This window comes from Sinocyclocheilus grahami, unplaced genomic scaffold, assembly GCF_001515645.1.
Source record: "Sinocyclocheilus grahami isolate Dianchi unplaced genomic scaffold, SAMN03320097.WGS_v1.1 scaffold1044.1, whole genome shotgun sequence".
Lineage (NCBI taxonomy): Eukaryota > Metazoa > Chordata > Actinopteri > Cypriniformes > Cyprinidae > Sinocyclocheilus > Sinocyclocheilus grahami.
Window position 1 is genome coordinate 201,767 of NW_015506223.1, and position 14,527 is coordinate 216,293.

General features: G+C 35.6%; 1 protein-coding gene across 1 annotated transcript in view; it reads left to right on the plus strand.

The window, feature by feature from the left end:
• Window positions 1-4,142: 4,142 nt before the first annotated feature.
• LOC107566064 (CD81 protein-like) overlaps window positions 4,143-14,527 on the plus strand; it is a 21,330-nt gene continuing 10,945 nt past the window's right edge. The window contains exon 1 of the mRNA XM_016251440.1: window positions 4,143-4,308. Within this exon, the coding sequence (XP_016106926.1) occupies window positions 4,240-4,308 (69 nt within the window). The 5' untranslated portion in view covers window positions 4,143-4,239. The remainder of the gene's footprint in view (window positions 4,309-14,527) is intronic.

Consider the following 14,527-nt stretch of genomic DNA (forward strand, 5'->3'; position numbering starts at 1 on the left):
CTGAGGAGGTTTTTTTTGTTAAATTTTGTTAATAAGGGGAGTTATCAACCCATGTATTTCATTGATAATTTAATATGAGAAACTGTTTTCAAACACTTCATGTACTATATACACAGAAGATTGATATATTCTTCCAGTCGATCTTTCATGCGTAAATATTTTCAGTATTTGTGGGTGAACTCTCCTTGTAAAGGAAGTGTTTGTTAGTAAAACGGTCTCGTCAGAATTTTCTTGAAATATTTGTTGTTCTGACCCTAAATATAAAGGTCTTCACTTTCAAGCATGCCATTCTTCAAATGAGAGTTTATTGGTAATACAAGATAGATAACGTTACTGGTTTGTTACTGAAATGTTTAATTAAGTTTAGCTTCCATTACCAAAATGTTAGGAATTCAAATCTGCTGCTGTGATAAATTTGGTTTGACAGTAATGCTGAAGAGAGCAGTAGCAGACAGTCATCGAACCCCTGGGTGCCACCCATGAGAAATGTCCTCTACAAAAAGGATGGTACAAAATAACACACACACACACACACAAACACGGCGGCACATCATTATGTGATTATCTTATTTCCAGTCTCTAGAGGTTAACAGCACGTCTGCTCATATTGTTCTATTGCTCCAGAAGAGAAAAGAGCCTCCTTATAGAAACATGCAAACATTCTTCTTCAGCGTGAAAGGCAACATAGAAAATATATTAGTATTCTGGCTTCAAATTCACTTCATCTTGCACAAATTAGTGCACAGAGATTATGTAATCAGTCAACGGCACCTCTCAGCCTCCCGTTTCTTCCCATGACCCCCATTTACTCTCATTGTAATGTATTCTAGGCTCTTCTGTTACAGAAATAAAGCCAGAGCTCTTAATGGCTAATTGTCTGTTCTTCTGTGAACCTTAAAGGAGGAGCTCCACCGTTGCCCTCTGTCTTCCCTCTCTCCCTCACTCTCCCTCTCACTGCGGTTGCCAGGATATGGTTTTTCTGTTGCCAGGATACGGCCCCAGCATACTCTAGGATGCACGTTCCCAAAGGAAGTAAGTAGACTTCTGTGGGACCTACAGAACAACCTTGAGTGGTCAGTGATTTTAGGAGATACCTTGTGTTTTTAAATGTACTTAATGTTTTTATTCTTTAGGATGACAGACAGGTGCCACATTGACCTCTGGATTATTGGGAAGGGGGCTAAAATGTGTGTGACAATGAATTATATATTTGTCTTCTAAATAAAACAACATGTTAATAAAGCAATATTGGCCAACACACACCTATAAGCAGGGCTGTAAACAAGTATGAAAATAAGTAAGGAAAACCATAATTTCCTTAGTGTAAAGAACTTTTTAGTAATATAAAGAACCTTTTTTCCATTATAAAGTAACTTTTGGACATTGAAAAGGTTTCATGGATGTTGTAGGTTCTTCATGGAACCATTGATGATTATAGCCTCTCGCTTTATATTATTAAGAGTGTTGCAACAATAAAGGGTTAGTTCACCCAAAATTTAAAATTCTGTCATTAATTACTCACCCGCATGTCATTCCAAACCTGTAAGACCTTCATTCATCTTCGGAACACACATTAAGATATTTTTGATGAAATCCGAGAGCTTTCTGATGCTCCATAGACAGCAACACAACACACACGTTGAAGGCCCAGAAAGGTAGTAAGGACATCATTAAAATTGTCCATGTGCCATCAGTGGTTCAACCGTAATGCTACGAAGCTACGAGAATACTTTTGTGCACAAAGAAAACAAAAATAACAATTCTTCTCCTCCGCATCACCCTGGGGTACTTTTTTTTTATTTAGTTTTGGCTTTTGTTTTTCATACCTGGGACAGTCTTCTTGAAAGATTCTCACAGTTCGACTGGAACACCAAACACAGACAAGTCTGTCTTGCAACGATGCTTGACAAATCAAATTCACTGACGTAACTGTTGTAAAAAATCCAACATTTCTACTGTTATTTAACAACATGCCAGTCTTTCCAAAAGACAAAAACTCCATAAAACAGTTTTGAAAATTGTGAAAATGTGATCTTGTACATATACGGTGCATAGGCTGTTAGTCTGTCCCTCACAGCCTTGTTTTTGTCTGCATACAATTCAATATGCAGTCTACCTGACTAGGTCTATATTAAAAAAATCTATGCTTAAATGTTTTAAACTGAGACATATGATCTTTGAAAGACAAATTACCGTTGTTCTGTGATTGGATTAGGGACTGCCCGACTCGTTTGGTAATGAAGGTAAATTAACCAAGACACTCTGCAGGCCCCTGGCTGCTTTGATCAAAAATAGCACGGACATGTGTCTCAGAAGGGTCACATACACACAGTAATCTAATGAGAGATATAATCTAATGAACTCTGAAGTATCCGCCATTAATCTGTAACTGGAAACAGTAAACACAATTTCACCCACCTTCTCTGTCAAGGCAGAAAACTACAGATGGCTAATTTGAAAAAAAAAAAATTTTAAATTCAATTAATTAATTTATTTCTGTACTACATGATTATATATGACCCTTGACCACAAAAGCAGTGTTAAGTCGCTGGGGTATATTTGTAGCAATAGCCAAAAATACATTGTATGGGTCAAAATGATTGATTTTTCTTTTATGCCAAAAATCATTAGAACATTAAGTAATGATCATGTTCCATGAAGATATTTAGTAAATTTCCTACCGTAAATATATCAAAACTTAATTATTGATTAGTAATATGCATTGCTAAGAACATCATTTGGACAACTTTAAATTCGATTTTCTCAATTTTTTGATTTTCAAATAGTTGTATCTCGGCCAAATATTGTCCTATCCTAACAAACCATACACCAATGGAAAGCTATTTATTCAGCTTTCAGATGGTGTATAAATCTCAATTTTGAAAAATTCACCCTTATGACTGGTTTTGTGGTCCAGGGTCACATATTATGAATATATAATAGCTTACCAGCGAGATTCACACAAGGTTTAATAAGTTACCAGTTCAAGGTCTGTGTGGCTTATGCGTTTATTTTCCATTTCAAATCATTTTCTTTTTGTGCAGTCAAAAGTAACTAAAACCAAAGCAATGCTGATCATTTTTGTGCAAAGACATGTTCTGTAATGGTGGCAGCACAGTAGTAATACTGCACACCCCAAAAGGCTTTTCTTCTGCTTGACAAAAAGTGCTACCCATGGTGTAATTTTAAACATGACCGTTTAAACTATTGATCATCTCAAGCAGGTCAGATTTCCAGAACAACTGCTGGATAAATCATGATCAAATCTAATTGTGTGCATTATACTGTTTTGCCATAACATTTTAAAGCAGGCTGAAAGTGTACACACTGAGATGCAACACTTCCTAAAAACACTACAATTGCTACAGCTGACAGGATATGACTGGAATTTAAGAATTGCTTTAAACAATAACTCTGAACTCTTCTTATGCACATACAATAAAACAGATGTGCATGCTGTTTTATTTTTTTACAGATTACTAGGGAGGTTAATGAATTAAAAAAAAAACTACATTAATTGTAGAATATGCATACTTTATAATTATGCAATGCGATATGTATGCTTGTTAAATGAATATTTGTTGACAATAAATAAGGTGAAAGGGATAAAAGGGAAACATGAACAAACATAGAATATGTAGGAATATCAATTTAAAAATAGTTTTACAAATTACACTTTTAAAGCTGCAGAAAATTGGGAGAAAACACTATTAAATTACACAGATAGACCTTTCTGATTTGGCACTGTAGCAACATGTGGCCACTCTTTTTAACTTAAAAATAATAATAATAATCAAAAAAGTAATCCTATGACAAATACCTGGAGAATATTTTTTTGATATTCATGATACGATTTGTCCTATTTACTTTAATTTAGAAATGATTTTAAGAGTGAAAATGTTTATTGTGAAATGTTTCTGAATATTTATTTGCTTGTGCTCTGTAGTTCTCCATTAAACAAAAGAGCCTTTAAAAGTTGTCTCTGTTTTGGCTGGGATCGCGTGGTCCCATGAAAGAAGCCACTGTGCGGAGCGCGGATGGACCATCGCCCGTCCCGAACCCCCCTTGTGTTACCCCTCACACATTATTCAGTGGGGCGGGACTGAAGCGATCAGCCGCAGCCGCTGCTTCTAGTGCAGATGTTGACAGAGCTTGTGCAGTGCAACAGCATCTCCGCGTTTTACACCATAAGCCGGACTGTTTTGAAATAATTTGACGGGGTCAAATTGTACTTTCACCATGGGCAAAGTTGAAGGCGGGATGAAATGTGTGAAATATCTCCTCTTCGTGTTCAACTTTATATTCTGGGTAAGCAATGCATTTGTGTTGTATTTGCATGCTGTCATGTGTGGCGTTTTAGTATATTGTGCAATGTGCAGTGTACTTAGCGAGTCATTTATTCGTTGTGTGTGTTGGGGTGTTTACGCACTTTATGAAGGAATTTAAAGCTTCGGAGGCAGGCTTGAAGTCGCTGCTGTACCACTCCAATCAGATTTTCCACTGGGGAAAATCCGCCCCTTTTTCCTTCAGCGTGTGTTTGTTTGGAGGGCAGCAGCCGCACACTAGCGCTCTGTAGCGCTGTGCGTTTTTGATTCACTCCACTGACTGAATCTTTTGAATCCGTTCACTGAGAAGTTTTGTTCAAATTCGTTCAAATTCGATTAGTTCAGTAACCCTGTCCGCAGGTTATGTCGATACGCCAGTAGGTGGCGCCGATAGCTTTGTTTATTATGAATGAAGCATTGAATGATTCACTCATTGGCCGAGATTATTCTTATTGTCTTTTATTAATGGCCTTCATTCTGTCCATCAGATGTCTGATTCATTCAGTTCATCTGCGATTGATGATTTATGAAATTTCCTTTTAAACGTTCATTGACATTTCGTTCACAAATCAAATATCTCATTCAGATGAACCGACTCTTTCAGTGAATGGTGGAGTCGTTTATTAAAAACGACCAATAAAATTCTCCTATACAGACTTGACTTTAAAAGATATTTTGTGAAAACAGACAGCCAGGACAGAGAGAACCAGGAGAGACTTTAGTGAACTGGGTAAATTCATAAGAATGATTCGTTCATTAAAAGATTCATTAAAACACGGATTGAATCATGAATGAAACCCCTTACAATGGGCACTAACTGGTGCAGGAACCACAACTTAATGAAGGGCTGGCTATTTTTCATTGAGCTTACACTTTTATCTGATTTACCATAAACTTATGGAACGGCAAGCAGTCTATCCTGATCTTCCTCAGAGGAACATGACAGTTCATGGTCAAACTTTCCTGGAGTTTTCTAGCGCGAATAAACTTCTGAATTTAATCGTGCATTAAAATAAATTCTTAATCTGAGTGATTATAATAATTACTCTTAAAATAAAATATTAGAAAAAAATAGGATGTTCATAAAAAAAGAGGAATCAGTTATGGGAGCATTTGATTTTTTTTGGTGGCATTTTTCTTCAAGCCTTTCTTACTAGTTTCTTACTGGTTCCTGCAGTCATGATAAACCTGGACATAGTAATTTCCAGGCAGGAAAAAAAATCACTGAAAGTAATAAAATCTTAAAAAGTCATCAGAGTATTTCTGTTATAAACATACATTTGTATAAGCTCAGCTCTCTATTAAATATATAAATAAATGATAATACATATACAACCTTATCCAGTAATCATGAACAACCAGCAAAGTCATGAAAATTCATTGGTCAAAAAGGTTTTGAGAGGTCTGTCTTTGGGAGTATCATCCTGACTTGTCATTAAGTTCGGAGTAATTTTTTTGGAGCTGTTAATAATGAATGTGAATGTGGTTTCTACATTTAAGCATTGCACAGAAACGCCTAAATTCCTCTGAAATAAGTCTGCATTTTAGGAACGTTCTCTGTTTCCACAATAACAGAACTCTCGTAAATATTTATTAGTATTTTGTATTACATTAACATGCTTTTTCCCCCACATTTTCAGCCATTTTAGCATCAGGTTTTGCCAAAGTACCAAACATGTGACATTTTCCTTTAGCTGAACCTTCAGTTCATCTAAGCACACACATGTATGCTTAGACATATGAAAATGTGTCAAAAATATATACTTTAATTCATAGATTATCTGCTACATTCGCCAAAATCATGTGAAGTGTACAGTGAGAGGAGCATATTTAATTATAGGCTTACCAAAAATGAAGACAAAAAATTGCATTAAAAAAAATGCATTTTTTGAAGAAGTGAATAAAACAAAGATTATTGCAGTATTGGGATTCAGCCTAATTCTGTGTTTACACATTTAATCCAATGTGATACTTGCCTAAATATTTGTGTAATTTAGCATTTCTGATTGAAAATTGCTTTGAAGTTAATCCAACACCATTTTATTCCAAGCATTCGTTATCTGAGCTTATCCAAACACTTATCCCAAACGTGCATACCTTAGTCAAAGGAAGCTCCTGTATTACTCAGTGTAATTTTTTCCACTTCCACACCTGCAATGTGCATCAGTGTTGGGGGTGTTTTGAAGGGGACTTTGTCAAACAAATGGCCATAGTGCAATTTTCCATCTCTGTTGCTCTTGTAAGGCATTGTTGGCACTGCAAGTCACAGGCTTTAGGCCATCTAGATGAGCTTCATCTCCTCATTATATGTCCTTTCAAAATATCCCACAGCAGTGGGCTACTCTGAATAGAAACACAAGTGGACAGACCAGGCCTTTGTCTTTTAATGTAATACTGGAAAATGTGGTTAAATAGAATTGAAGAATAGAAGTATGAGAGTGTCAAGCCTGATTAAGAGGCCGCCGGGGAAATAGGATAGAAAAGGGTTAGAGAGAGCTAAAGAGAGACAGTTGGTATGATCCTGACCTAGTTAACCAGTGTTGAATGCAAGAGCGTCATTAGTAAAATGACACAAAAAGCACAAATTCTTGGTCAAAAACATCTTGGTTTAAGTGATACAACAGTTATTTGATCAGCACCTGTATTTTATCGAACAGAAGAGCTGAAAATGTTGATGGCTGAGTTGAATCCCCTTTAAATTGTGTTTGATCAATCTCTGCTTCTCCTCAAAATGTAGCTGGAATGCTCAGACCGATAAATTAAAGGATGAATTTGATCAAAAACAAACCAGAGAAATCTCTGCATGGGTGCTCTGCTTTGTTCAGTTTGACACAAAAACCTAAATAGTGTCAGAACAGTTTATTTTTTTTTCTCAGCGTAAACCTCTCCCTCATAACCTGGCAGCTCAGCCATGGAAAACGGGCACAGTTAGGACATTGTACAGGATAATGATCTCTGACCTGTTCAGAGCCACATTAATCTCGCAGTCGCAGGTATTATCATTCATGTTCTCTGACTGACGGCGTTTAGTATGCAGTGGCTGTTTGTGATTATCATATATTTGTATTTTAAATTATATTTTACTGGAAGAAGATTGATTGATTGACTCATTCATTCATTCATTCATTCTGTGTATGCTTTACCCATGAATCCAAACAGATTTGTCTTATCTTGGATGATCTATTCTGTTGAGAGTGAATCATACTCCCATGATGTGTGTTAAATCAGAGAGCCTCATTAATTATTAATAATGCTGTCAGATTGTACATCTGTACTGTCAGGGGCACAGCAGACAGGAAGGCATAAAAGAGTGAGGTCAGAGTTGCAAACTGTCTTGGAAAAGACAAATGAAGTGACAAGCAAACTGTATATGACCCCCTTACTGTGACAGGAATAATGTGGATGGCGAACCTCAGGTAAAAAGGAAACAGTATTGTATTTGGCTCTACTGCTTCCATGCTGTTTTGCAAAATAATGTTAAAATGCTGCCAGCGTTGGTGTGTCTAGACGTCTAGAACAAATCCACGTTGGACTGGAAATAAACACACACTGTGTATCGAGGTTGGGTGGAATAAAGTATTTTGACATCAGAAAACATGTTGTACAGCACTATGTGCCACTTCTGCAGTTTTAGTATGTGCTTTATAAATGAAACTGGACTGGACTGCACTCAGGTGTGGTTTATCTTAATCACCAGCTGGTCTTTTGACCATACAGACTTGATCCAATGAAGAACGGCACATTAGCAGAGGAAGAGGCGCATGAGTTATGATAATGCTCCTGTAATTGATGCTAACAGGACAGGAGTGGCTTTGTGGTAAACACCATTAGGCGTTTGAATGACTTCATGTCTGCAGGTGTGTGTGTGTGTGTGTGTGTTGCTGTCTCTGGGCGTTATGTGTGTACAGTAGATGGGTGTTTCTTTAAGTGCAGGCACTTGATGTTCTAGATTTGATTATTTCTTCTTTCTTTTTGTTATATGAAAGCCTCATTACAACTGTCTTGGTCATTTTTAACAACGCTTTACTATGTATTTTTGCTAGTTTTGAAATGCACTTTATAGTTTTTGTTGGGCCAGACTTTCAATTTTAAACTATAAATATATCAATTGCATTTTTTTAAAAATTCATAATATAAATACTTGTGAATGATAGGTGTGCTTAATTGTATTGAATGTGCTGTAGTGTACTTCAAACTTAACTCTTTTTTTTTTAAACTGTACTTGTAGATGATATAATATTAATGAAATAAAAGGCTGCTTAGAGCTCACTTTCATGACTGTTTCTTAACATTTCTAACGCTTTAAGTGCACTTAGTAATAATGTTGAATCATACGTTTTCAAATAGCAGTGTTTGATCAATCTCTGCTTCTCCTCAAAATGTAGCTGGAATGCTCAGACCGATAAATTAAAGGATGAATTTGATCAAAAACAAACCAGAGAAATCTCTGCATGGGTGCTCTGCTTTGTTCAGTTTGACACAAAAACCTAAATAGTGTCAGAACAGTTTCTTTTTTTTTCTCAGCGTAAACCTCTCCCTCATAACCTGGCAGCTCAGCCATGGAAAACGGGACAGTAGATGGGTGTTTCTTTAAGTGCAGGCACTTGATGTTCTAGATTTGATTATTTCTTCTTTCTTTTTGTTATATGAAAGCCTCATTACAACTGTCTTGGTCATTTTTAACAACGCTTTACTATGTATTTTTGCTAGTTTTGAAATGCACTTTATAGTTTTTGTTGGGCCAGACTTTCAATTTTAAACTATAAATATATCAATTGCATTTTTTTAAAAATTCATAATATAAATACTTGTGAATGATAGGTGTGCTTAATTGTATTGAATGTGCTGTAGTGTACTTCAAACTTAACTCTTTTTTTTTAAACTGTACTTGTAGATGATATAATATTAATGAAATAAAAGGCTGCTTAGAGCTCACTTTCATGACTGTTTCTTAACATTTCTAACGCTTTAAGTGCACTTAGTAATAATGTTGAATCATACGTTTTCAAATAGCATATATCTTAAATCATGTTTTAATAATGTTGTGTTATATTTTCTTGTGTTGCTAACATACTAAAGCACATGTAATATATTTGCTTTTAATTTAAACTATAGTATGTTATTTATTACATATGTTTATATGCATTAATATATTTTAAATGTACTAAATTGCAACTTCATCATTACAAAGGTGTAATTAAACATATTTAAATACATGACATACACGTTTTAATAGAAATTACTTTATATATTAGTTTACCATAAATGCTTTATTTCAAATTACATAAAGAGCCCTACTTAAGTGGGTCAAAAATCACTCTTTTCAACTAATTGCATTTAATATCACATAATACATTTTCATGTAATTGCAAAGAGCGTGCAATTATAGCTGCCCAGAACCATTACATTCAGTTTGCACTTAAGTATATTCTTTTATAGTATATTATTTCTGTAATAAATATTATTTTTAAAGGTATTCTAAAGTTTACTTTACACAAGATAACCAACAATGAAATAAAATAAAATAAAAAACATGTCAATGTCAGTTTTTACACAAATTAGAACTGACCTTCAGTTGTAGCTTAATTTCCTAATATTTTTATTTTGTTATTTCCAATCATGGTATAATTCTGTTCATACATGCTAACAGTATAGAAATACTATTAAATGTGTGGATTTAGGATAAATGCTTGCTTTTTGGCAAGGAAGTCTGTCATTTCATATCATTTGTAAAATTCTGGAATTTCTGCCAGAGAATGGATGTTGATTTGAGATGAGGTGGAAATGACAGAATTCTCCTGTGATGCACACATGTCCACGGCTAAACTTAGTTAGTGGACAAATTAAATATACTTGTGAGTTTGACAAGTGTGTTTTAAGAGAGTTTACTTTTTAAAAGTCCACAGAGTCAGAAGTTCCCATAATTGGCTAAATACGTGTGTGTGTGTGTGTGTGTGTGTGTGTGTGTGTGTGTGTGTGTGTGTGTGTGTGTATGTGTGCTCCTCAGGGTGGCAAATACTAAGTGAAGGAAAATGAGTGGTAAACTGGACATTGGCAGGTTTTGCTGAATCAGACCTCAGCCTGTAAGACCACAAATACACAAAGAGGGAACAGCAGGTGGTCGAGGAGAGTGAAGTGTGTGTGCGTATGTGTGTGCGTATGTGTGTGCGTATGTGTGCGTGTGTGTGTGTGTGTGTGTGTGTGTGTGTGTGTGTGTGTGTAGAGTGTGTTCCACCACACCCCTGATCATCAGACAATAGAACACTCTCCCTTTCCACCCACACGCTCTCAATACTGTAAACATTGTATGTCATTACAACAAGGGTACTGTATGTATTCACAGATAATTTACAGAATTGGAAAATAATAGACTGTTAACCAATAAAAAACGATTTATTTGAAATACATTTATTTCATACTAAGTATACTTCAAATCCATTAACATAGTTATTGACATTACTTAAGACTTACTGATATAAAAGTATAATGAAACTTTATTTGGAGTATCACTTGTGCACAAATTAAACCTAAAATGTGTTTTAATGTCACTGATGATGAGGATTGTATGATCTTTGAATATTATCGGTCTTTAAATGCAAGCTATTTAAAGTGTACCTGAAGTATACTTGCAATGGTTCCACTTTAGCACAATCATATATACTTCAGTATATCTTTAGTTGGACTTCAGCACTACTTCCTCACAATTAAAGTGCATTAAGCACAAAATTAGTTGTTAGTTGTAGCAAGCTTTAAGTATACCAGATTAGTACACTAAATGTACAATTGCAGGGTGTTTTTATTAAGCACATAAATATGTAAATGTATTTGTAGTATACTAGGCAAAATAAATGTATTTCAAACTTTTAGTTTAAAGATTTTTTTTCACTAGGTAGATATGTCTACCTGAACAGAGTGTTAAAAATCATTTTAGTTACATAACATCAAATTGTAGTCGGGTTTATCAAATCATTATTTAATTTGAATAAAGCCGGTGTTACCAAATAAAATACTTTTTTTAACTTGAACATTTTTTTTCTCACTCTAATGAATCCTTCGTGGAATGGAAAGTTCTATGGATGTTAAAGGCTCTTCAATGAACCATCAATGCCAGTAAAGACCCTTTATTTGGTTCTTGGCTAACAATTGGACTAGTATAGTGTGTGGTTTAGTGCACTACATGAGCGCTGTTAAAATGGAAACTTCCCTGAGCAGACTGGATTCTGTTTTCCACCAGGAGATCTAATCAGCTTTTCCTGGATTTGGGTTGACCAATTCTTTCATTCTTTTTTTCTTGTCTTTCTGTTGTTCCATAACGACTCCGTTTGAAATGCTCCTCCTTCTTTTCCAGCATTAGAATTGTTGTTTTGGGGTTTGCTGTAGGTTCTTCATTAGGGAACGCAGACATGTGATCTCATGAGCTTGAGTTTATATTGTGTTCAGATGCCTACACTCATAGAAAATAATGTATTTGAATTTTAAAGACGTGGCGCGACGCTGCGCTTCTCGTCTGGTGTGCGACCGCCTGAAACGCTGTTTTTTCACCTCCGTGCCGAAACGTCTTTGTTTGGGCTTCCGAAAGCGGATGATGTCTGGAAACAGTGGTTGCAATTTACTTTTTAACTCTGTTCCTGAGCATTATAACCCCAATTTGCTATTGTGTGCTGCGCATTTTACTGAGGACAGCTTCCACAACATGAGGGAGTACAGTGCCGGATTCGCCAAAAGCTTTTGTTGAAAGATGGAGCAAGGGGGCGTGGCAGTACTGAAACACCGTCTAAGCTGTTCGCCAATCACAACGCACTGGGACAGCTAACCAATCACAACACATTTTGTTTTTCGGAAGGCAGACCTTCATCAAAGCTGGAACTAATTGAGCCGTTTGTGCCAGCCTGGGGAGAAAGGTATTGTAATAATGTAAATTATGTGAAAAATAATGTGTTTTTCGAACCACCAAGCATGAGAGCATGTTCTAGTACACCCCCAAAACAAAATCAAGACTTTGTAAAAGAGCATAATAGGACCCCTTCAATGTCACTGTTGATGAGGATTGTATGATCTTTGAATAATATCGGTCTTTAAATGCAAGATATTTAAAGTGTACCTAAAGTATACTTGCAATAGTTCCACTTTAGCACAATCATATATACTTCAGTATATCTTTAGTTGGACTTCAAAGTGCATTAAGTACAAAATTAGTTGTTCCAATTTAGCAGACTTTAAGTATACCAGTTTAGTACACTAAATATACAATTGCAGAGCATTTTATTACAGTAAGTATATTAATATGTAAATGTATTTGTAGTATACTTAGCATGAAATAAATGTGTTTGAAATACATTTTAGTATATTTATTTTTCAGTAGGGATTCATTTATATATATAGTAAATTGATATTTTTATCCTGCGTTTATTTGATCAAATATACAATAAAATTGTGGAATATTATTACAGTTTTAAATAACTGTTTTCTATGTGAATATATTGTAAAATGTGATGTAAAGCTGAATTTTCAGCATCATTACTCCAGTCTTCAGTGTCACATGATCTTTCTGAATCTTGCTGCTCAAGAAACATATATACACACATTTATTTATCTTATAATGAATATACAGTATGTTTCAATCGCACGCACAGACACAGTTGCTCATTGGTGTGCTGGTCTTTTGTCCCAGAGATAACCGCTGATGCCGGAGGAGATCTCTGGAGAGGGAGGAAGGGGAGGGATGATGTTACACTGCCGAGTGTTTGCTGTCCCGCGGGGGGTTGTGTTATATGACAGCTGTAGCAGACAGGAGAGGCTGAGGAAAGTGCCGCTCGTCTTGCATCATCCTCGTGGATTTCGATTTAATGTAATATCGTTTTTCACGGCCTTAGAAGATCTTTGCCCTTCAGACCTGAGAAATCCCAGAGGTGTTGATTTTACACAAAAGCCCATTTTAACATGTTTTACACTCTCCAAATTGGAGAAATTCAGGGCCCTATGAAATCCATTTTATTTTTCCCCATATTCCGTAAATTTTTTTTAATTTTTTTTCAGTTTTCCATTTAAATTTTTCTGGATTCAGGTTTTTTTTTCTTTCTTTTTTTCTAGAGTCTGTTGATTAAATTATATTAAAATGTAATTAATTGAAATCATGAAACTTACAATATTAAACTGTGATTTATTAAACAATTAGCCTAACAAAAATTAAATTTTAAGGCCCTAGGAAATGTTTTATTTTTTTCTCAAATTCAAACTCTGTTTTCCATTAATTTTTGCAATTCCATTTGAATGGTTTCATTAAATATTAATAATCAAAAGCATCTCTAAATAATTGATTATATAAAAAGAATAATAATTTATTATTTTTATATTTATGTATTTTTTCCCCCAGAAGTACTGTGTTGTGTATTTAAATTTTTCTGCTAAATACATTCTGGTACATAATTTTTCTGGTAAATATTCCTTTAAAAATAATGTTTTAATAATTTTATTAAAGGGGTCATATGATTTTGCGATTTAAAGTTTTCCTTTCTCTTTGGAGTGTTACAAGCTCTTGGTGCATAAAGAAGATCTGTAAAGTTGCAAAGACTAAAGTCTCAAATCCAAAGATATATTATTTATAAAATTTCAGAGTCAGCCACACCTACCTAAAATGGCTCGTTCTAACATGCCCCCACATGTCTACGTCACTATGTGGGAAGATTTGCATAACGCTGCCCAAATGTTCACGCAAAGAAAGAAGGCGTAACTTTTATTCTCGCTGTAGTATTGACGCTGCAGCCATGTCGTGAAGGCGCTGTGTGTTTCGTTGTGAAAGTGAAACTACTTTGTTTGGTCTTCCAAAAGAGGAGGATATCCGCTTCGTCATGCCTAGAGCTGATCCGTGCTGGTTGCTGAGGGAATACATCAACTTTCACCGTGGACGAAGCGGAGTTCAGCCCGGGGTCATCACATGTGGTTGCCGCTCATTCCTCGGATCCCGCCGGGCGCGCCGTTCTCGACCCCGCCGCCTCTGCTCACTCTATCTATCTAATTTTCACGCTAAGCCGGGGCTTCCCCTTACGCTAGGCCGCCGTGTTTTTCGTTGTGAAAGTGAAACTACTTTGTTTGGTCTTCCAAAAGAGGACACGACTAGAAATCAGTGGTTAAGTTGTATTTACAACACCGTTCCAGAACAGTTCAACCCAAATATCCAGATGTGTGCAGCACATTTTATGGAG